The sequence below is a fragment of the Thalassophryne amazonica genome, chromosome 5, assembly GCF_902500255.1.
Source record: "Thalassophryne amazonica chromosome 5, fThaAma1.1, whole genome shotgun sequence".
Lineage (NCBI taxonomy): Eukaryota > Metazoa > Chordata > Actinopteri > Batrachoidiformes > Batrachoididae > Thalassophryne > Thalassophryne amazonica.
Genome location: NC_047107.1, coordinates 96181273 through 96206920, shown reverse-complemented (window position 1 = coordinate 96206920; position 25648 = coordinate 96181273). Strand labels below are relative to the sequence as shown.

General features: G+C 40.3%; 1 protein-coding gene across 1 annotated transcript in view; it reads right to left on the bottom strand.

The window, feature by feature from the left end:
- si:dkey-21e5.1 (potassium channel subfamily T member 1) overlaps positions 1–25648 on the bottom strand; it is a 312548-nt gene that overhangs the window by 93447 nt on the left and 193453 nt on the right. Inside the window, exons 3-4 of the mRNA XM_034170913.1 lie at positions 17950–18029; positions 15703–15808 (exon numbers count right to left, since the gene is read on the bottom strand). Coding sequence (XP_034026804.1) covers positions 15703–15808; positions 17950–18029 — 186 coding nt within the window. The remainder of the gene's footprint in view (positions 1–15702; positions 15809–17949; positions 18030–25648) is intronic.

Sequence of the window (25648 nt, the reverse complement as noted above, 5' to 3'; positions counted from 1 at the left end):
AGTATGAAAAATGTTTTCAAAAGTGGACCTTTAGGAGGGGCTAGTGAGCCAAGATGGCATAAGGACGTTCTTTACAGAGTTTTGTTTTTGTTTCTGTAAAAGGGTATTGTGCATTTTTAGTTGTTTTAAGGTACTTTATAACAGGTTTGCAGGGGCCTGAGCTTCATTGTTTTTCCTTAGTTTTTGTTTTGCTCCCATCCTGTTAGTGCACACAGCCCTTTTAGTGGACTGCGTTTTGTGCTGCTTTTATAGTGGTTAGGGACCTAAACCCACCTTTTTGCGTTTCAGATGTTCAAGTTATTGTTCATTTTGTTTTCTGTGTTCCGATCCCACTGTTCCCCGGGGATCTAATATTGCTTAAAAGAACAACAGAACTTTTGTTTACTTCGGATTTTATCTCTTCAAGTACAAAGATGTCTTATATTTACAGTTCGTATTTGTTTGGGGTATCTTTTCCTTACATATTGCCACTGTTAACTCTCATTCCACACACCTCTCTTCCACTCTGCTGCCCATTCCCCAAAGCAACTCATCCAATGCCTGATTATACCACACTTATATTATTGTTATGTGCCGACGCGGGTTGAGGAGCGGACCTGCGTCTGACGGAACCCAGCGCTAAAACAACCAGAAAGCGGTTCCAATAACAAAACAATTTATTTTCCCCCTTCTGTGTAATACAAAGTGTACAAACATAAAAATGCGTCTGTCTGGCGGAGTGAAGGACGGCACGCTCTCCAGCGCCCAAAAGGATCGAAGCCCGGCGCTTCTGGACCCACGTTCACCGCCAAACACCCCCCAGGTGGACACGACAAACCGACTCTGCGAAGGATAGAAAAGGTGAGGTAAGTCAGCAGCTACAACTAATATCCTTCAAAGGCACACACTATCAGCAACACATTCAGGTCTGAATTTAAGCTTTATATAAATGAGCAGCTTCTCACAACAGGTGGAGGATCATCAGTCCGCATGCCACGGCCGTGAGAAGCGAGCTGCACAATTCTTATCAATGGTCACATATACTGCATAACAAAATACCAAGTTACTGTTAACAATTATTCAGACAATCAAATCACCTCTGATGTGTGCTGACAGCATGTGTCCCTCACCCGTCCTCCTTCACAGGCACGCGGTCCTCAGCGTCTCACAAACGAACATCACAAGGTCGAGTTCCCGGCAATTCTGCTTGAATCACACATGGCTTAAATGCAGAACACCATCTCATTATCTGCTTCAGCTGAAAGTCTTTAAGGTTGCACGTGAGCACCATCCACAGGTGCTGCACATCACGTTGATGAGGGTGAAGGACTCTTCTGCCAGCACCTTCTCCACAGACAATAAATCAGTTTGCATACCACCTGGAGAGCAAAGAAAAGAAAAGAACACCAAAATGTCCAGCCAAACCCCCCCAACACACAACAATTATACCATTAACCACACTTTAGATCTTGTTCTGACATATGGCATAGAAATTGAAGACTTAACAGTATTCCCTGAAAACCCCTTTTTGTCTGATCATTTCTTAATAACATTTACATTTACTTTAATGGACTACCCAGCAGTGGGGAATACGTTTCATTACAGTAGAAGTCTTTCTGAAAGCGCTGTAACTAGGTTTAAGGATATGATTCCTTCTTTGTTATGTTCTCCAATGCCATATACCAACACAGTGCAGAGTAGCTACCTAAACTCTGTGAGTGAGATAGATTATCTCGTCAATAGCTTTACATCCTCATTGAGGACAACTTTGGATGTTGTAGCTCCTCTGAAAAAGAGAGCCTTAAATCAGAAGTGCCTCCGTGGTATAACCCACAAACTTGCAGCTTAACGCAGATAACCCGTAAGCTGGAGAGGAAATGGCGTCTCACTAATTTAGAAGATCTTCACTTAGCCTGGAAAAAGAGTCTGTTGCGCTATAAAAAAAGCCCTCCGTAAAGCTAGGACATGTTACTATTCATCACTAATTGAAGAAAATAAGAACAACCCCAGGTTTCTTTTCAGCACTGTAGCCAGGCTGACAAAGAGTCAGAGCTCTACCGAGTATTTCTTTAACTTTAACTAGTAATGACTTCATGGCTTTCTATGCAAATAAAATTTTAACTATTAGAGACAAAAATATTCATAACCATCCCAAAGACATATCTTTATGTTCGGCTGCTTTCAGTAATGCTGGTATTTGGTAAGACTCTTTCTCTCCGATTGTTCTGTCTGAGTTATTTTCATTAGTTACTTCCAACAGTTTCAGTCAGGTTTCAGAATTCATCATAGTACAGAAACAGCATTAGTGAAGGTTACAAATGATCTTCTTATGGCCTCAGACAGTGGACTCATCTCTGTGCTTGTCCTGTTAGATCTCAGTGAAGCTTTTGATACTGTTGACCATAAAATTATATTACAGAGATTAGAGCATGCCGTAGGTATTAAAGGCACTGCGCTGCAGTGGTTTGAATCATATTTATCTAATAGATTACAATTTGTTCCTTTTAAATGGGGAGTCTTCTTCACTGACTAAGGTTAATTATGGAGTTCCACAAGGTTCTGTGCTACGACCGATTTTATTCACTTTATACATGCTTCCCTTAGGCAGTATTATTAGAAAGCATTGCTTAAATTTTCATTGTTGTGCAGATGATACCCAGCTTTATCTATCCATGAAGCCAGAGGACACACACCAATTAGTTAAACTGAAGGAATGTATTTCAGACATAAGGACATGGATGACCTCTAATTTCCTGCTTTTAAATTCAGATAAAACTGAAGTTATTGTACTCGGCCCCACAAATCTTAGTAAGGATTCAAGGATTCAAAGGATTCAAAAGAATTTTATTGTCATATGCACAAAGGAACATGTTCCCTGCACAATGAAATGTGTTTACTGCATTTAACCCATCCTAATTGCCAGTTAGGAGCAGAAGTCGCCTTTAGGCACCCGGGGACCAGCTCCAGATGTATATCCTGCCTTAGGTCAACAGCAGGGCTGAGCAAACCATGACCAGCATCATGACGACAGACGAACACACAACACACATAAGCCGGCCCGGTACATGAACACATATAAAAAACACACACAAGGTAAAAACATGGTGTCTAACCAGATCCTTACTCTGGATGGCATTACCCTGACCTCCAGTAATACTGTGAGAAATCTTGGAGTCATTTTTGATCAGGATATGTCCTTCAATGCGCATATTAAGCAAATATGTAGGACTGCTTTTCTGCATTTGCGCAATATCTCTAAAATTAGAAAGTTCTTGTCTCAGAGTGATGCTGAAAAGCTAATTCATGCATTTATTTCTTCTAGGCTGGACTATTGTAATTCATTATTATCAGGTTGTCCTAAAAGTTCCCTGAAAAGCCTTCAGTTAATTCAAAATGTTGCAGCTAGAGTACTGACAGGGACTAGAACGAGAGAGCATATCTCACCCATTCTGGCCTCTCTTCATTGGCTTCCTGTTAATTCCAGAATAGAATTTAAAATTCTTCTTCTTATAAGGTTTTGAATAATCAGGTCCCATCTTATCTTAGGGACCTCTTAGTACCATATCACCCAAATAGAGCGCTTGCTCTCAGACTGCAAGCTTACTTGTAGTTCCTAGGTTTTGTAAGAGTAGAATGGGAGGTAGAGCCTTCAGCTTTCAGGCTCCTCTCCTCTGGAACCATCTCCCAATTCGGATTAGGGAGACAGACACCCTCTCTACTATTAAGATTAAGCTTAAAACGTTCCTTTTTGAAAAAGCTTATAGTTAGGGCTGGATCAGGTGACCCTGAACCATCCCTTAGTTATGCTGCTATAGACTTAGACTGCTGGGGGGTTCTCATGATGCACTCAGTGTTTCTTTTTATTCACCTATTTTTGCTCTGTATGCACCACTCTGCTTTTAATCATTGGTGATTGATCTCTGCTGTCTTCCACAGCATGTCTTTTTCCTGATTCTCTCCCTCAGCCCCAACCAGTCCCAGCAGAAGACTGCCCCTCCCTGAGCCTTTTTCTGCTGGAGGTTTCTTCCTGTTAAGGGAGTTTTTCCTTCCCACTGTCACCAAGTGCTTGCTCATAGGGGGTCGTTTTGACCGTTGGGGTTTTTCTGTAATTACTGTATGGCTTTTGCCTTATATACTCAACAAAAATATAAACGCAACACTTTTGGTTTTGCTCCCATTTTGTATGAGATGAATTCAAAGATCTAAAACTTTTTCCACATACACAATATCACCATTTCTCTCAAATATTGTTCACAAACCAGTCTAAATCTCTAATAGTGAGCACTTCTCCTTTGCTGAGATAATCCATCCCACCTCACAGGTGTGCCATACCAAGATGCTGATTAGACACCATGATTAGTGCACAGGTGTGCCTTAGACTGCCCACAATAAAAGGCCACTCTGAAAGGTGCAGTTTTATCACACAGCACAATGCCACAGATGTCGCAAGATTTGAGGGAGTGTGCAATTGGCATGCTGACAGCAGGAATGTCAACCAGAGCTGTTGCTCGTGTATTGAATGTTCATGTCTCTACCATAAGCCGTCTCCAAAGTCATTTCAGAGAATTTGGCAGTACATCCAACCAGCCTCACAACCGCAGACCACGTGTAACCACACCAGCCCAGGACCTCCACATCCAGCATGTTCACCTCCAAGATCGTCTGAGACCAGCCACTCGGACAGCTGCTGGAACAATCGGTGTGCATAACCAAAGAATTTCTGCACAAACTGTCAGAAACCGTCTCTGGGAAGCTCATCTGCATGCTCGTCGTCCTCATCGGGGTCTTGACCTGACTCCAGTTCGTCGTCGTAACCAACTTGAGTGGGAAAATGCTCACATTCGCTGGCGTTTGGCACGTTGGAGAGGTGTTCTCTTCACGGATGATGCGAAGGAGATGTGTTGCACTGCATGAGGCAAATGGTGGTCACACCAGATACTGACTGGTATCCCCCCCCCAATAAAACAAAACTGCACCTTTCAGAGTGGCCTTTTATTGTGGGCACTCTAAGGCACACCTGTGCACTAATCATGGTGTCTAATCAGCATCTTGGTATGGCACACCTGTGAGGTGGGATGGATTATCTCAGCAAAGGAGAAGTGCTCACTATCACAGATTTCGACTGGTTTGTGAACAATATTTGAGGGAAATGGTGACATTGTGTATGTGGAAAAAGTTTTAGATCTTTGAATTCATCTCATACAAAATGGGAGCAAAACCAAAAGTGTTGCGTTTATATTTTTGTTGAGTATAATATAAAGCGCCTTGGGGCAACTGTTTGTGATTTGGCGCTATATAAATAAAATTGATTTGATTTGATTTTGATATACTCATATAAGGTCTGAGTTATGAACCCACTGACAGTTGTAAGTTACAATGTGAGGGGTTTGAATAACCCAATTAAAAGGAAGAAAATATTATTTCAGCTAAACATTTTAAATGTCAAGTGGAATTATTACAAGAGACACATTTATCAGATATGGAACATCTAAAATTGAAGAAATCCTGGGCAGACAAGGTTTATTACTCATCTCACCGCGCTGGCAAAAGACGAGGGGTCGCAATACTGATCCACAGACAAGTTAATTTTACGGAAACATTAGTACACAGGGATGCAGAGGGCAGATTTATCCTTCTGAATGGATTGTTAGATGCATACCTGTTTCCTTTATTAATGTATATGCCCCAAATGAGGATCAACCTGGATTTATAAAGTTAGTATTTAACAAGATTAATGAGTACAGCTCTGGTCTCTTACTTATGGGGGGAGACTTTAATTGTGTAATGTTTCAACAAGACAGGCAGCCTCCACCTACAACACCCATATCTAAAATGGGAAAGATTCTGAAACATTTGTCTACAGAAGCAGGTATTGTTGATATCTGAAGAACAAAATTCCCAAGACAAAGAAATTTTACATTTTATTCAAATTGACATGCATGATACTCAAGGATAGATTACCTTTTTACTCCCAAAGCTGAAATGCATAGAGTTGAGGATATAACCTTTATGCCCATTACACTTTCTGATCATGCTCCAGTTGTGCTCCGGTGGGATACAGGCTTGATGCCAATCTTTAAGCAATGGAGATTGAACGGCTCTCTCCTTAATGACAAAGATTTCATTGCCCTTATCAAAACAGAGCTCAAGAATTATGTTGATACAAACAACAGACCTGACATTTCACCTATAGTGCTGTGGGATTGTGCAAAAGCTTATTTAAGAGGGTGCATAATTTATGCTTCAGCAAAAAACAGGCAAAAGATGGCTAAAAAGGTAGAATTGGAGAATAAAATTAGAGACCTAGCGCAAAAGCATAAACGAGCAATGGCGCCTAATGTTACTGCTGACCTTAATGTGGCTGGTAAGGAACTCCAAGAGCTGTTATCTGACAAGATAGAAGGAAATTTACGATTTGCTAAACAGCAGTATTATAAGCATGGAAATCGGGCAAGTAGGCTTTTGGCTTTTAAATTACGAAAACGGCAATCTTCTAATATCGTTCGTAAATTGAAATTGGGGAATAAATGTATATTTAAACCACATGAAATAGCTGAAGCTTTTGCAGTTTTATAAATCTCTCTATCAGGATTCTGATGCCTGTTCTGATGATTCAAAAATAGCGGATTACCTTCAAAGTATTAATGTAACTGAACTATCCGAGACTGATGTCGCATATTTGGATCAACCAAGGCGAGATTATGAAATTAAGAAAACAATTGCACGTCTCAAAAACAACAAATGCCCTGGTCCGGATGGATTTATAAATTAATTTGATAAATGTTCCCATGAAGAACTCACTCCACTTCTCTTAAATTCGTACCATTATTCACTAAGCATCAAAACAATGGCTTCAGAAGCAACATTGATAGTGCTACTTAAAGAAGGTAAAGACCCGACAGACTGTAGCTCTTATAGACCATTATATATGTTAAATGGAGATGTTCGTATTCTGACAGCTATACTGGCACGACGACTGAATGACTTGATACCTAAAATTATTAATCCGGACCAAACAGGTTTTATTGCCGGGAGACATTACGGGAATAACTTAAGACGCCTGCTAAATATTATGTCACATCAAAAACAGAGTCAAACTATGACAACAATTCTATCTTTGGATGCCCAAAAGGCATCTGATCAAGTCTCATGGAAGTACTTAATTCAAACATTAAAAAAGTTTAAATTTGGCCCTAAATTTATAGATTGGATTGAAACAATATATTCTCTACCACAAATGGCTGTTAAAGTTAACGGATTTCAGTCTGCAATGTTTACTATGGAGTGGTTGTCGCCAAGGATGTCCGCTGTCGCCCTTGCTCTTTGCTAATAGTATTGAGCCACTTGCTCAACTTATAAGAGGTGAGGATAAAAACAAAGGAGTATTAATTCGTGATGAAATTCATAAAATATCCTGATGATGATGTTCTTCTGTATCTGACAGACCCTTCAACTACAATTCCATGTTTACTGGAAAAATATCAGTATATGGGTATTTTTTTTGGGTATAAACTTAATGTTGATAAAACAGAGGCTATAGATGTTGTCGGTGATATCCCACCAGAGCTAAAACAGCAAAGTGGCTTTCGTTGGCCAAAAGGAGGCATAAAGTATTTGGGTATCTCTATTCCCCCCTCACTGGACGCATTATTTGGGACCGTTGTGTGACTATCCGAGAAATTGTGGAAGAGGTGGACATCAGCACTTTTTCGACACATTCCACTGGGACAGAAGATTTGGTCATGAAAAGAGTGGCGGCGAAATTCATCGGCACGAAGCTGATGGCGCAGCAAAAGTGCCACCGTGTTGAAGCCTCACAGGACATGTTGTGGCATGCTCACCTCGTCCACAATTTCTCGGATAGTCACATGACGGTCCCACATCACCACAGCGTTCACTTTGGAAATGATCCGGTCGTTTCAGCGTGTTGATGGCCGACCGGAGCACAGCGCGCTCTCTACCGTTGTGCGGACGTCTTTAAACCGGTTGTACCGCTCCTTAGTCTGTGTGATTCCCACAGGATCGTCACCGAAATCCGTCTGAATAATCCGAATGGTTTCCACCTGGCTGTCGCCCAGTTTCTAGCAAAATTTGATGCAGTCGCGCTGCTCCAGTCGTTCCGCCATTTCCTTGCAAAGAAAAAACGATGAGAGACTCCACCCATCCTCACACAAAGGCTGCTTACAAGCAAATGACGCAACCGACAGGCGTGAAAAAAATCATGCATGCGCACGAAGGTTCAAAGTTGGCTCATGCGAGCACATGTGATTCAAATCCATCAGGGTTTTGAAAAAATAAAAAGGTCGGATACTTTTCTAACAGACCTCATATACTGCTAATAAATAAATAAATAAATAAATACATAGAAAATCAATGCGTACTTTGAAAACACATCAGATCTCAATGGGGGAAAAAAAAAATCATGCTGGATATTTTTGCTGATATGGGCTGGGTAATGTGTTAGGAAGTTTGTTTCTGATTGTTTTACACCAGTGGTCTGCTGGAGCTGGACATCATTTTGTGGTGCCCGGGCTAGGATGCAGGTACTACACCATGCTACCAGTAGTGACACTAACCCTAGCCAAATGCAAAACTAGTGAAAAATCACTGAAAAAAGATGAGGAGAGAAAAAATGTCAGTGGCCTCCACCTGTAAAACCATTCCTGTTTTAGGAAGCTCATCTTGTTGCTCCTCTAGTGCACCTGATGTTAATTTCATTAACACCAAAGCAGCTGAATCTGATAACCCCCCCCCCCCCCCCACACACACACACACACACACTGCTACTTAACTGACCAGATCAATATCTCAGAAGTTGAACTTGATGCTACACACCAATTAAAAAAAGTGTTCCTTTAAGTTTTTTTGAGCAGTGTATAAATGAACAGCACAAGTAGAGTTCATGAGATTTTGATTGAAACTGGGTCTTAGTGGTCGTACTGAAAATAGATCTTGTCTGTAATTTTAAGATAAAATGGCAAGCGTCTCAATAAGATGCTAACACTCAAAATCAAAACATAAAAAAATATTTACAGAATGGGGCTGAAAATTTACACCAACTATATTGAAACACTAGCCAATAGAAGTATTTAAATGAGCCTGAAAAAAAGTTGAATTTGTGTTCAGCAGGAAATCTGATGTAATTGATTCATTTAATTCCATTAATCTTTGTTACCAAGAACTCAGCCACATGCTGTGGCCAGACAGTATATTCTGAATGTTGGCCCCAAGCCCTGATAAATGAGGACTGCTGCATCAGCAATGGCAGCAGGTGTAAATCTTGCCACATAAAACATCACTTATCTCACTCATCTTCAACCAATTATCTGGGATCGGCTCACGGGGGCAACAGCTCCTGCAGGGGACCCCCAACTTCCCTTTCCCAGGGGACTGGGGGATCCCGAGGCATTCCCAGGCCAGTGTGGAGAAAAAAAATCTCCCGACCTAGTCCTGGGTCTTCCCCGGGGTCTCCTCCCAGCTGGACGTGCCCGGGAAGTGCCCAGGGGGCATCCTTACCAGATGCCCAAACCACCTCAGCTTTCTCCTCTCAACGCGAAGAAGCTGCAGCTCTACTCCAAGTTCCTTACAAATAACTGAGCTCTAAGTGAGACACAAGCCACCCCCCAGAGGAAACTCATTTTGGCTGCTTGTACCCGTGATCCAGTTTTTTCGATCATGACACAACCCTCATGTCCATAGATGAGAGTCGCAATGAAGATTGACCAGTAGATCTAGAGCTTTGCCTTTCAGTTCAACTCGATTTTCATCACAACAGTACGGTAAAGTGAATGCAGTACCGTCCCTGCTGCACCAATTTTCCAGCCAATCTCACACTCCATTTTCCCCTCACTCATGAACAAGACCTGAGGGAATTGAACTCCTCCACATAAAACATGCAGATCACAAATGGAATGTCCGAACTGGATTGGTTGAGGCCCATGTTAACCACAACCACCACCAGTGCTGTTGTTCAACAGGGTCTTGGTGGAAATTGGGCTACTGTTGGGTGAAGAAGAAGAGGTGGAGAACGTGTTTGAAAGCAGTGGGAGAGGAGGAAAGTTAGAAGTGTTTGAAGTGTGGAAGTGACTCTCAAAAGTTTGAATGTTGGCAGTACGACTGGTAAAGGAGTAGAATTGGCTGTTACAATCAGTGGTGGGCACAGCTAACCAAAAAGCTGCTTATCCGCTAACTGAAAAGTTAGCTTTATAACAATAAACCAATGAACTGCAAAAAAAATTTTTAGCAGAAGCTACAGCTAACCAATAACTTTCTGAATTGACTCTGGTGCACTATCAGTTACTGACAAGCCAGTTTTGAGTTTAAGCACCGCCAATGCTTTTGAGTAGAATCAAAGGTAATCAGAAACCCAACACAATGAGTCAGCATTCCTGTCTTTGTGCACCTTGAGCTTTGTGCCCTCCTCACTGCTGTAATGAAGAGACATTTTCATTGACAGCATACAAAACCTCTGACGTGAGGCAGAAGTCATGAAAAGCAAAGCAGGTTTGACTTATGGTCAGATTTATTTGTAAAAACCACACACGTTAACTAGTGTATTTTTTTTTTGTTGGTTTTTTTTTAAACAAACAACCAGTGATAAGGAGGCTCAATTTCCCATAATGCCTCTGGGCATCTGTGAGTTTTAATGCTCAAACATTTAGAATTAGTGCATTAATTTAAAACTAAAAGATATTTGTGATATTTCACTTTGTAAAAATGACACTTAACGTTAATATAAATAAACCATCCAGAATTAGTTTGGTCTTTAAATCAAACCATAAGTCAAACCTGCTTTGCTTTTCATGACTTCTGCCTCATGTTGGAGGCTTTGTATACTGTCAATGAAAATTACTTTTTTTTTTTCTCCCTTTGTAGCAGTCAGGCTCCTTCTACTGGGGTTGGGTTGAGTTCAGCTCCTCACAGCTGCCTGACTGCTGTGAGGAGCTGATCTTCTAAGTCCCTGTTGGTAAATGATATAATAATTGATCAACATATTGATTTATTCTGCCTTACAGAAACCTGGTTACAGCAGGATGAATATGTTAGTTTAAATGAGTCAACACCCCCGAGTCACACTAACTGTCAGAATGCTCGTAGCACGGGCCGAGGCAGAGGATTAGCAGCAATCTTCCATTCCAGCTTATTAATTAATCAAAAACCCAGACAGAGCTTTAATTCATTTGAAAGCTTGACTCTTAGTCTTGTCCATCCAAATTGGAAGTCCCAAAAACCAGTTTTATTTGTTATTATCTATCGTCCACCTGGTCGTTACTGTGAGTTTCTCTGTGAATTTTCAGACCTTTTGTCTGACTTGGTGCTTAGCTCAGATAAGATAATTATAGTGGGCGATTTTAACATCCACACAGATGCTGAGAATGACAGCCTCAACACTGCATTTAATCTATTATTAGACTCTATTGGCTTTGCTCAAAAAGTAAATGAGTCCACCCACCACTTTAATCATATCTTAGATCTTGTTCTGACTTATGGTATGGAAATAGAAGACTTAACAGTATTCCCTGAAAACTCCCTTCTGTCTGATCATTTCTTAATAACATTTACATTTACTCTGATGGACTACCCAGCAGTGGGGAATAAGTTTCATTACACTAGAAGTCTTTCAGAAAGCGCTGTAACTAGGTTTAAGGATATGATTCCTTCTTTATGTTCTCTAATGCCATATACCAACACAGTGCAGAGTAGCTACCTAAACTCTGTAAGTGAGATAGAGTATCTCGTCAATAGTTTTACATCCTCATTGAAGACAACTTTGGATGCTGTAGCTCCTCTAAAAAAGAGAGCTTTAAATCAGAAGTGCCTGACTCCGTGGTATAACTCACAAACTCGTAGCTTAAAGCAGATAACCCGTAAGTTGGAGAGGAAATGGCATCTCACTAATTTAGAAGATCTTCACTTAGCCTGGAAAAAGAGTCTGTTGCTCTATAAAAAAGCCCTCCGTAAAGCTAGGACATCTTTCTACTCATCACTAATTGAAGAAAATAAGAACAACCCCAGGTTTCTTTTCAGCACTGTAGCCAGGCTGACAAAGAGTCAGAGCTCTATTGAGCTGAGTATTCCATTAACTTTAACTAGTAATGACTTCATGACTTTCTTTGCTAACAAAATTTTAACTATTAGAGAAAAAATTACTCATAACCATCCCAAAGACGTATCGTTATCTTTGGCTGCTTTCAGTGATGCCGGTATTTGGTTAGACTCTTTCTCTCCGATTGTTCTGTCTGAGTTATCTTCATTAGTTACTTCATCCAAACCATCAACATGTTTATTAGACCCCATTCCTACCAGGCTGCTCAAGGAAGCCCTACCATTATTTAATGCTTCAATCTTAAATATGATCAATCTATCTTTGTTAGTTGGCTATGTACCACAGGCTTTTAAGGTGGCAGTAATTAAACCATTACTTAAAAAGCCATCACTTGACCCAGCTATCTTAGCTAATTATAGGCCAATCTCCAACCTTCCTTTTCTCTCAAAAATTCTTGAAAGGGTAGTTGTAAAACAGCTAACTGATCATCTGCAGAGGAATGGTCTATTTGAAGAGTTTCAGTCAGGTTTTAGAATTCATCATAGTACAGAAACAGCATTAGTGAAGGTTACAAATGATCTTCTTATGGCCTCGGACAGTGGACTCATCTCTGTGCTTGTTCTGTTAGACCTCAGTGCTGCTTTTGATACTGTTGACCATAAAATTTTATTACAGAGATTAGAGCATGCCACAGGTATTAAAGGCACTGCGCTGCGGTGGTTTGAATCATATTTGTCTAATAGATTACAATTTGTTCATGTAAATGGGGAATCTTCTTCACAGACTAAAGTTAATTATGGAGTTCCACAAGGTTCTGTGCTAGGACCAATTTTATTCACTTTATACATGCTTCCCTTAGGCAGTATTATTAGATGGTATTGCTTAAATTTTCATTGTTACGCAGATGATACCCAGCTTTATCTATCCATGAAGCCAGAGGACACACAACAATTAGCTAAACTGCAGGATTGTCTTACAGACATAAAGACATGGATGACCTCTAATTTCCTGCTTTTAAACTCAGATAAAACTGAAGTTATTGTACTTGGCCCCACAAATCTTAGAAACATGGTGTCTAACCAGATCCTTACTCTGGATGGCATTACCCTGACCTCTAGTAATACTGTGAGAAATCTTGGAGTCATTTTTGATCAGGATATGTCATTCAAAGCGCATATTAAACAAATATGTAGGACTGCTTTTTTGCATTTACGCAATATCTCTAAAATCAGAAAGGTCTTGTCTCAGAGTGATGCTGAAAAACTAATTCATGCATTTATTTCCTCTAGGCTGGACTATTGTAATTCATTATTATCAGGTTGTCCTAAAAGTTCCCTAAAAAGCCTTCAGTTAATTCAAAATGTTGCAGCTAGAGTACTGACGGGGACTAGAAGGAGAGAGCATATCTCACCCATATTGGCCTCTCTTCATTGGCTTCCTGTTAATTCTAGAATAGAATTTAAAATTCTTCTTCTTACTTATAAGGTTTTGAATAATCAGGTCCCATCTTATCTTAGGGACCTCGTAGTACCATATCACCCCAATAGAGCGCTTCGCTCTCAGACTGCAGGCTTACTTGTAGTTCCTAGGGTTTGTAAGAGTAGAATGGGAGGCAGAGCCTTCAGCTTTCAGGCTCCTCTCCTGTGGAACCAGCTCCCAATTCAGATCAGGGAGACAGACACCCTCTCTACTTTTAAGATTAGGCTTAAAGCTTTCCTTTTTGCTAAAGCTTATAGTTAGGGCTGGATCAGGTGACCCTGAACCATCCCTTAGTTATGCTGCTATAGATGTAGACTGCCTGGGGGTTCCCATGATGCACTGTTTCTTTCTCTTTTTGCTCTGTATGCACCACTCTGCATTTAATTATTAGTGATCGATCTCTGCTCCCCTCCACAGCATGTCTTTTTCCTGGTTCTCTCCCTCAGCCCCAACCAGTCCCAGCAGAATACTGCCCCTCCCTGGTTCTGCTGGAGGTTTCTTCCTGTTAAAAGGGAGTTTTTCCTTCCCACTGTAGCCAAGTGCTTGCTCACAGGGGGTCGTTTTGACCGTTGGGGTTTTACATAATTATTGTATGGCCTTGCCTTACAATATAAAGCGCCTTGGGGCAACTGTTTGTTGTGATTTGGCGCTATATAAAAAAATTGATTGATTGATTGATTGATTGACTGTTCAGCTTTACTTACTATGCCAGCAAATAAAATGTTAGACTAAAAATTGGCGGAACAAAATTTAGCGGGAGCTAACTGGTCCGCTGATGGTTTCTGAAGTTATCTGAAAAGCTAATCCACTAACCAAAAAATTAGCTTGGATAATTAGCGGATTAGCAGAACTGTGCCTACCACTGGATACAATAGAGATGAGAAAGGCAGGTGTACTGTGTTCAAGAGACTAAGTGGAAGGGAATGATAGCCAGGAGCATTGGAGGTAGCTTCAAACTGTTGTATGATAGTGTGCATGGAAAGAGACATGAAGTTGGGGTCATTCTACAGGAAAAGTATATTAAGAGAATGATGGAGGTTAAGCAAGGTTAAGCATCTGACAGGGTGATGAATTTGAAGTCAGAAACTGAATGGATGATGATGAATGGCATCAGTGCGTATGCCTCGCAGGAAGGTTGTGAGATGAAGGAGAAAGAAAATATGCTTTCTGGAATGAGTTAGATGAGGTTGTAGAGTGTGTACCCAAGCATGGAAGCGTGGTGATTGGGAGCAGACATCAATCGGGGTTAAAGTTATGCTGCAACGTTCTTTGGGAGTGAAGAGGATGAACACAATTATCACTGAAGATATCAGAGGGACAGCTCAGGTAGGACTTTTTGGAGACAAAGTGAGTGAGAGAGGTATCAAACAGCATCTTGTAAATTGAGAAAATGCTTGCAAAGGAATATAACTTACAGCGCATGCAAAGATTTGATAATGTGCTGCAAATTCACATAACACAACAACACAACACACAAAACACATATAGCCAGAATACAATGGAATGATAAGCAAAGTAAAAAGAAGTTTCTGCCTGAAGTAATTTTACTGAAAGAGTGTTTGCACTAGCAGAACTCAGTTATCTTCGGGTTATAGCACATATCTGGTTTAAAGACCTGAATATGTTTATTTATGTACTTTATTGAAGATTCTGCTCTTACATCAGCTATAGTTTTCTTTTTTGCTTTGTTTATTTTTTATGCAATCATTTGACAGTCAGTCACTAAAAGTCCTGCAGGCAGAAACCTCTTGTTGCTCACTGTGTTATTCCCACATACGTGTTGTGCATGCATTGTGTGAATTTTCAAAAGACACATTATCAAATTAAATATCTGCATATGCTGCACATTATATTTGTTTGTGTTCTCAGTTTGCAAGAGTTTTCTCAAGTTGACAAATGTTGTTTGAGGCAACTACCTGTTGTCGATTTGACGCATTTGTGTTTTCTACATTTGCTAGTGCTGTTTTCACTTCCAAGTGTTTTTGCCTCTCTTGGCCACCAAAGGGGAGACAAAAACAGGCTACTGTGCCTTGGGGAAGGCATAAGTTCTCAGAGTATTAATTTGTGAATCCTGCTTAGAAACCAACAAACAGGTGCAGGAGGAAAAGAAACTCCATGGCAATATTTCACAAGATATGGGAGCATCTCAACTGACCGGAATTACTGAGTGAATGACAACTGTAGGATGTGAGTCTCACCCTGCGTTGCCGTTGACCTCTTTGGGGTTATCCAGGCTGACACGTAGTATGTACAGAACGCAGGTGAGTATCTTCAGAAAGAAGTTGAACAGGCGGATTCTTAGGCCTGTGAAGCAACAACATTCAATTTCATTTCAGACATTTTTGTTCACATGATTGCCAAAAACATTTTTCCATCCATTTTAATTTTATATATGTATGCTCTTTCTTATATTTTCTATATCTACTGAACACTGTTCACCACTAACAGTTTGATTACATGAGTTCACTGTTCATGACAAATGCACCCTCAGCTGTCTAACTGAGACGGGTGGACAGTTGTGCTTAAACCATGATTGTTGAGGTACAGGAAAAGCCTCAAGTGAAAGGCCTGAGGTGACTATATCTCAACGCCCTGGACTGTGACTAATGCAGCGCCATTCTGCTATGGCACCCTGTCACAACAGATTTCCTCCAACTCCTAATGTCTAAATCCTCTAAGAATAGCACACAATCTTCTAAGAGGTCACCATATAAGGAAGAGCTATATTGCCAAAAAAAAAAAAAAAAAAAATGGTTGATGGGATTGTGCAAAAATACTTGTGAAGTGCAAAAATAGCAATTCCTGTGGAACTGCCATTTACAATCATCAACAAAAATAAATTTCCTTGTGATTTTGTCCTCTATGTGTGTGTGTGTATATACTCCAGCGTAGGAAATTCATGGCTGCCTTGCCCCTCACCCTTCCCATAATTCCCTGAAAAATAATTGCGCACCTAATTATAATAATATAATAATGCATTTTATATAAAGTGCCTTTCTATACACTCAAGGACACCACACAATGAATAAAAACAAATAAATTAACAATAAAAACAAACCTGTGTTCCAAGTCCAATTTCCATCTATTTTTGTGTTATTTTGTCCCTATACTTTTACAAATGTCACATGAAATCACATCATTTGAAGCTAAAACTGCAGCACAAAGCACTCTTTGGAATCTACAAACCACGCTTTGAAGCTCTGAATCAAAGTTTTTACAGACTAACTGAGATATGATATCGACTTATCAATTAATGACATGAGATATAAACTGTGCTGCTAATCAGACAATACCTGTTGAAGTGGCTGGACACCTTCATCAGAAGAGGTGTCCAGAGTTTTAAAGCATCTCAATGGTTCAACTACATTAACCTAACAGCGTAATGAAAATAATGAAGGGCAGCCTGAAGAACATCGGGGCCCGTGATCCTTAAATACCTTGATTATCTGACAGATCAATCAATCAATCAACTTTTTTCTTGTATAGCGCCAAATCACAACAAACAGTTGCCCCAAGGCGCTCCACATTGCACGTGAGTGAGTCAGTAAGACAGAGAGAGAAAAAGTTTTAAACTGAAACCCAGTTACATGCTTATTACTTGTCCCAGTACAAGTACTACTAAAATATTTTGCACACAAAAACAAAAATGACACTCAAAATGCACCACAAGACACAAAATAGCACCTTATTTTTTATTTCAAAATTTTCTGCTGAGGGAGAACAAGCCTTTGCACCTGCCTCCACCTACTCTTTTCAAATTGGTATCTGTTATGTAATTTGTGGAACACCCTGTACTTACCCCAACTTATGAGGAAAAAAATTGGGGCAGCAAAGTGCTGCTGCAATATTAAAATTGAAATTAATTGACAGAGGGTGGCATCCACTGCATTTCCAATCAGCCTCAGCAGCTGCCTAACATTTGGTGATAGGAAATCTTCAGATAAAGCCAGTGTCAATACTAAATTGATCTGAAATTAGACAACACAAACAACACTGCAAAGAGCAACAGCAGCCTGCAGCCAAGTTAAAGCTGCGTTTACACATAACAACGGCACATCACGAATACCACGAAGAATACATGTGCTCAGCAGCCCTCAGGAACTGCTGCAACCTGTTACCACGTGTTATGATTAAAGGCACGTGTTGTTGGAGAATTATCAGGAACCATTACGCATGGTCAAGAATAATGTTCTGTGTTGTTGCGTGCTATCGCTTGTAACAGCGCATTGTTAAGTTCTGTCACGTTGTGAATGAGGCGAATCGTCTCCACACACACACACACCCATATTCATCCAACCGTCAGTTGCTGAACAGTTCAGATCGCTACAAGAAGTGGGGCACACAGCTTCTTACACTATAATTACACACATTCATTCAGAGCAGCCAGCTATTGACAGTCGGCACTAAAAGAGGAAGAGTTAATGCTGTGTGTCTGCAGTACTTACTTGACCTTTGGTTTTTGATGAAGAAAAGCTTCAACCTCTCCTTGAAAGTATTTTCATTCACATAAAACTCCACCTGCACTCTGTGGAGAAAAGAAATATATCGTCAGTCTGAGAGGTCTTTATAGACATACATAAATCTCTCTCTCACACACACACACATACATACATACATACTTCATAGTTGTGTCCTAGGTTTTGGAGGAGATTTATCCTTTATTTTCTTTGTGGTAGCCAGATTCAATTAACTTATTTCACAGAGTACCTGGCTCTGTAATTACACATGACAGATGTAAAACAGACAATTTAGGGACCAAATCATTGACAGCTTTCACCATGGGTTCCCCAAACCGGTGGGAATCATGTACTGTGGGGCTGTCTGAGGCTCCTCTGGGATGTATGGGTCTCCTCCCATGTGTCTAGAGTTGGTGTGTACCCAGCGTCAGCGACTGGAGAGGTCCCCTTGTTGGGGTTACTTTGACCCCAGAATGTGGAGGTGCTGCCACCTTGAGTGCCAGTGGGCTGTACTAGACAGGGCATTGTCCCTGTCTCATTTTGGAGCTGGTGGTCTGTGTCATATATTGCAAGCTTGCAGGGCTGCTTCACGCCCACCTGCAAAGCGATTCGATTCACCATCTCACTGAGCAGCGGCTTTGTGGTCGCTCCTCGCTTCCTGGTAGTACAGAATATTGATGCCATCTCTGTGCACGTCTCATCTCCAGTCTTAAGGCCATATAGTTCTGATGCAAAATCTACCCCAGTCTGTAATAGATTTATAGCTTTCCCAAACATAAACACACATGTACATTCATGATCGTTTTTTCTGTTTCCTCACTGACTTCGTTGGTGTCCTTGTTTTGTTTTTTCCTCATCATTAGTCACCGTTACTGCCACTGTCATTGTTTGCAAGTTACCCTCTTAACTCGTGGAGAAAAATGGGGACAGCAAATTGCTGCTGTAATGTCAAATTTTAAATATTTCTTAATGGTATGAGCCAGCTGTGATTCATAATAGAGAGTTTCATACAGGGGGAAAAGAACAAAAGAAAAAGCCTGATTGTGAAGTGTATCACGCTGAAGTGACTAGACCACTTTACACAGAGAACTGAGTCATATGAGCGAAATCATGCACATATCTGCATGATGGCTGCTCAATAATTCACAATGATAAATATAGCACTGCCACTTTCATCATCTGTTATTCTCACTCTCATGTAACATATACACCATTATAAAGGCACTTGCAATATTAAAGCTAAAGCAAGAGTTGTAATAGTAATTTAATTACCATTATGGGTTTCACTATATATTATTGCCTAGTTATGTTTTTAATTACTATTTGGAGTGATGCAACAAAGTTTTGTTGTGTTTTACATGCAATGACAATAAATTATCTATGTATCTATCTATCTAATAAAGGTATTAAATAAATTTCTGGGCAGAACCAGAACCCATGGGTGGGGACATGCACTCATTTCTGCCATCCTTAATTTATTTATTTCGTTTTAATAAATCCATTTGGTGCCCGCCCACAACATATGCACTGTGTGACTGGCATCCTGGCCATTTCCTCCCATGAATTAGTGAGAACACTAGACTCTGGAGCACCACTTGGTTATATTGAGGACAAATGGCAGATTTCATTAAAAACACACACACACAATCATCTTCTGTTCAACCCTATAATGAAAGAAACTGACAAACAAGCTCCTATCAAGCAGCAAAAACTGGCAACATTTTGATCTGGTGAAATGTACAAATGCAAAGCTACTGAATGATTAAGATGAACAATTATGCACTTTAATGGAAGTGGGCGATTGATCAAATGATCACTTCAGCATCACAATGATGGTGTAGTTTTTAATGATATGTTAAAATAATTAAGGTTATAATTAACATTATTTCAATAAACCCCCATGAAAAAAACATTTTATCATCCCTGCTCGTATGCCGAAATTTTTTTTTTTTTAAATTTTATTTGGTAAATTTATTAATGGCAGTACAGCTGGTGCAAGAACCAGCAAGTCTGCTAGGTGACAAGTGTGCTTTGGCTGAAGACGGCTGAAGTTCACCGAGCTGGACCTGGGACTTGTCGCTTGTCGTTACTGACAACTACAGATGTGAGGACGATGGCGTTTATTGTGATGCAGACTGCCAACAAAGCCAAGAAGCTGAAGTCATGGTACAGAGAGCGTTCCCCCGAGTTGACCATGAGAGATATTTACAGCCAATATGCATGTGTTATGCTGGACAATGGAGGTAGCTTGGACGCTAAGTACAACAATTACAAGGTGAGTTTTTCCTCGTTCGTTTCCTCCTCTATGGTGACTCATTAGTGCACTTGCGCTCGGTCCGGCCCAAGAGTTTTCTTTTTCATAGGATACTTCTGGCATTATGTACATATTTTTGTGGATTTTAATCAAATACTATAATGCATAGTTCTAAATGTAACTTCCCATTTTCCCAGCCTCAAAATTTTACCCTATTGTTTGTTCTCTGTTTCTAAGAAGAAAAAAAATCCCTCCTCCCTCGTCACTTTTTACTGATGTCAAGGGTGATAAACTAATGTTTTTTATGGAGCCTAACAAGCAACATACTCACATGAATCAGATATCTGGTTAAAACCTGGAATGTTCTCTGTCAAGGAGTGTCATTACTGTTTCACCTAGCCACCTTCCTTTTCTGGACACTTACGCCAACACCGAAAAACTTTTTGATGAACTCGTTCATGAAGAAATTGGGTGCTTTCTCTCAGACAAGATCTCCAATTTTTCAGCTTTGGAAAAAGGAAAAAGTCGGAGGGTGCAGGATCCGGACTACATGGTGGGTGTGGTGAAACTGCACAAACTTTGAGCCACTGCAGATTGTGCTGCCATTCTTTACTGACTACTGTGCGATGTGTTACATCAAAGGAGAGTCCACACATGAATCAAGTTATAGGTGAAAAACATTTGGTGCAGTGTTCATCAAGAAGTATAGGATTATTCTCGTACAAGTTTCAGTTCAAGATCTTGCTTGTCACTGAAATAAACATGTTGGAGGCAGAACTTTTCAGTCAATATGCATAATACCCTAATGGTTTAAGGGCCTTTCAGATCTTGCACACGGCGTGCTCAAATTGCCGTGTCTGCAGGTGTATGGCCTTTAACATCACGCGCTGTGAATGCTGCAAGCAGATGCGGTAAATGGGTGGAATTCTGTTTATGTTCTGGAAGCTGAACAAGTCTCACAGTCGCAACATTTATGATGACTCAGTTGTTCCCGTAAAAAGAATTCAATAAAAAGTAAAACACTCAGAGTCATAAAAACAAGATTAGCAGCAAAAAGCAAACGAATGAGTTACAGACATCACCCTGCTGGGAGGAACTTTTTTCAGCGACTATTCCGAGTGAGGTTGGGCAGAGCTGAAGTACGGCACGGCCAGAGACCAACAGCAGCCAGTGTGATCGAGCAGACACACTCAGACCGAAATTCTTCACTTTTGGACACGTACACACAAAGTATGAGCACTGGAGATTCTGCAAATGTGTGACTAATCTGAAAACAAAATGTGATGTAATGCACCAGGGCACCACTGAATGCTGAAGTCTTATCAGCTAACGTTAGCTTAGCCCTTAGCCTTTATGGCAGTATGCTGAATCAATCACTCAGTCAAGCTGACTGAATGTTTTATATTTGTAAATTGTTTGATGTATTTTTATTTTTCCCAAATAAACCTACACAATAGTTTCATTGTTACTGCTCTCACTACTAGAACAGTCTTAACTTTAAATAATTTTTATTTAATTTTTTTTTTTAAACTATCAAGTAACCAGACCTTAAAGAAAATAGCACAGCACTGTTTTGGGTTTCTTTATATTTTAAGAAATACATTTCTTAATTGGTCCCACATCAGGAACATTTCAACATTTTCTGTGCAGAGAAACTTGTAAATACAGATGCACTTCAAAAATTCCAGTGATGGAGCTGAACACCAAAACCTGACGTCCAGATGGAAGAAGAGGAGATTTATACTCAAAAAATGAGAAGAAAGTGCTTTCAAAAACTCCAACAAGAGGTTGAAGCTGCAAAGGAGACCTTCATCTGTTTAAATGTCCTGAGAGTCCAGCTCACCTGTCTGAATCTCTGAAAATCAACACCTGCTGCTACGCTTCTAAATAAAACAAAAGCTCTTTAAAGAGCAACTATTTTATTATTTTAAAAAGCTGTTTCCTTATTTTTTTTTAACATTCAATGAATGAATCATTGAACATGTCCATGAAGTTCAATTTGCACAGGCAGAAGGAACCCCGCCCCTATTGTGCACAATTTCAAAGCATTCACAATCACTAGAATAGTGAAATTCATATTTTAGTAATTACTCTGTCCCGATTACTGTCATGCCTGGCCCGGTTCCAGGCTTTGATCCTTATTTTCCCTTTTTATTTGGTTCATCTCCTTCTGCCCCAGCATTGTTTTATTAATTGTTATCTTCATGATGTGGTTATTCTCTGTTCTAGATTTGCTTTGTCACTTTGTTTTTTGTTACTTTTATACTTCAGCCATGTTCCTGTTCTTGTTTTGTTCAGCTAGTTTGTGTTTTCATTGTTTACCATTTAGTCATCTGCTTATCTCATTTATTTTATCTGTAGTACTTTAATATCAGGTTTTGGTTATCACTTTGGTTATTGCTCAGTCTGTTCCAGTTTTGGTTTTGTCCTAGTGTTTTATTTCCTATTATTCTCTGATCAGTTTTTATGTAGTTTATCTTCTGTGTTTGTTATCCTCAGATTTGCTTTTCAGTTTTGTTCTTAGTTTGCCCTCACGTCCATCTTATTATGCTCACTCCACAGCACTGCACCTGCTAATGTCTTTGTCTCACACCTTGTTTCTGTCCACTCTGTTTTCTTTCACTCTCACTCTTGGCACCTGCTCACGCATCTCTGTATCCTACATCACTTCACTTTGTACACTCTCTTCCTCCCCATCTTACACAGTCTTTGTTCACTAGCCACGCCCCCTTCTACATTGGTCCTCACGTGCACCTCGTTGACACCACCTGCCCCTCGTTTCACACTAATTAGTCCACATGTATTTAAACCCCACAGTCCTTCACTTCCCCGCCAGATTGTTGTCTCGTACACTTTCCAGCGCCTTTCTCACTCCTGATTTTGTCATGCCATGTTCCAGATCCTGCTCTGTATTCTTCAACCATGCCTCTTGCCTTGTCCCAGACGTCTGTTTGCGCTTGTGTCTCAGAACCCTGCTCGTTTATGACTGCGTCTCAGCCTGACCCTGCTTGTACCTCTGCCGCGCTGACTGATTACATGTGTACCAAACCTGATGCTGGAAGAAACACCATGATTTCTCCAACACCTAAGCCTAGCCTGGGAGTTTGCATTGCAGGTACAGCCGCTCCTGGTGATGGGCTCCTGCCCGTCCTGACAATTACAATATTAAAAGCAATCACATAGTCAACGAGGATGTAATTAAATGTTGAAATGACAAAAAAAAAAAAAAAAAGTCACATGGCTACATGTGCTGACAAATAACCATCAAGAGTAAATGAAATGTGACTGTAGAAAATATACATTAATCTTTAACAGACACACTGCACTCATTGTTATGTCATGTCCTTTTTTTGTTTTACAATAAATATTTATATTTATTTATGGTGTCTTTTTTCCTGGTTGAAATGCAGATATGATACCAGACTTAATGTGCACATTACTTTTCATGCCATTTTATTTGTCTAAAAATAAAAGTCCAAGTTTCATTATCATGTTAATCAAGAAATCATCTCATCTAAAACAAAAGTTAAGAATATGTATCTTTTTTAACATAAAACTATTTTAATTACAAGTTTTCTAATGTAAGAAACTAACTTCAAAATGTACAGTAATCAGAAATGAATCTTGAGGTAAAAAAAAAAACACTAAAATTTCTTTAGAAAACTGCAATGCATAAATTAACAGTTCTGATGCTCCTCTGACACATCTCTGCTCTCTGTTGTCTTCCGTGTTTTGGCTTGATACCTTGTTTCTTTTGGACGTGTAAAGCTACATCACAGTGTGCAGCAGTGAAAGCTGGGTTGAGCTGAACTTTGACTTTGATGGCAAGTGGTGGTGCATGCTCCTGACAGAGCATCACGTAAGGTCAGTTTATGCACATCGTACTGTGACACAGCGTTTGCGCAATGCTTCTCATTGAAAATAATTGTTTTTAGAGCGATTCATGACCCATTTGTGCGCTTGGTTCGAAAGGCCCTCTAGAGAGCAACCCAGAACTTTTCACTTGTCTGAAAGATGAACACATGGTGCAAGGCATGTTGGCTGGTTAAGACAGTTGAAAGGGGGCAATTACAGCAGCCAATTCCTGAAGAGTCTCGTATGATTTGATTTAAAAAAAAAAAAAAAAAACTGGTGGAAGGAAAAAGGAGAGACGTGCACCATCATGCAGCTATTCCTTTCTATCCTACTCTTCAATGTATCACCATGGAGACAGTCTCCTATAGGGGAAATGTTCACTCATTTGTATACCACGCACATATACACACACACGTATGAAGCATGCAGCAGTTACTTCCACCCCTGTGACTGCAGAAGGCAGCTATGAGTAAATCACAGTGTATCTACTGCACTATCATGCAAAGTAAAACACCGTTCCAGACGAATTGCGGTGAATCAGCCGTTTAATAAAGCATGCTGCTCAAAGGATCTCCAGTGAACCAGCTTTCAGAACAGGTACAGGCAATCAAGTTTCAGGTTCCCTCCCCTTGATGACATGTAAATGCACATCCAACAGGAAATACAGCCACGAATACAAACCTGAAATATGACCCAGAATAAATAGATTATCCAATTGTGTTTTTGCCATGAGATATGAGAGAGAGAGAGAGAGAGAGAGAGAGAGAGAGAGAGACAAAAGCGCACTGAGCACAGAAGAAGCATATTGTGAGTGGGTGTGGGTTGGTACTCAATAACAGTCTCTTCTTAATGGCTGGGGGAGGGTAGAGACAATTTTACACCGTGTAATTATACCTATAACTTTACTCCACAGGGAGGAATGGGCCAACTATGAGGCACAAAGTGAAGAGGTCAGTTGCCCAGGAGACCCTCAGAGGAGAACCACTCCTTTTTAATGGTGAAAGAAGCTACTTGTGGTCATTCAGAGCAATATTCAATCAATCAATCAATCAATTTTTTTATATAGCGCCAAATCACAACAAATAGTTGCCCCAAGGCGCTTTATATTGTAAGGCAAGGCCATACAATAATTATGTAAAACCCCAACGGTCAAAACGACCCCCTGTGAGCAAGCACTTGGCTACAGTGGGAAGGAAAAACTCCCTTTTAACAGGAAGAAACCTCCAGCAGAACCAGGTTGGGGCTGAGGGAGAGAACCAGGAAAAAGACATGCTGTGGAGGGGAGCAGAGATCGATCACTAATGATTAAATGCAGAGTGGTGCATACAGAGCAAAAAGAGAAAGAAACAGTGCATCATGGGAACCCCCCAGCAGTCTACGTCTATAGCAGCATAACTAAGGGATGGTTCAGGGTCACCTGATCCAGCCCTAACTATAAGCTTTAGCAAAAAGGAAAGTTTTAAGCCTAATCTTAAAAGTAGAGAGGGTGTCTGTCTCCCTGATCTGAATTGGGAGCTGGTTCCACAGGAGAGGAGCCTGAAAGCTGAAGGCTCTGCCTCCCATTCTACTCTTACAAAC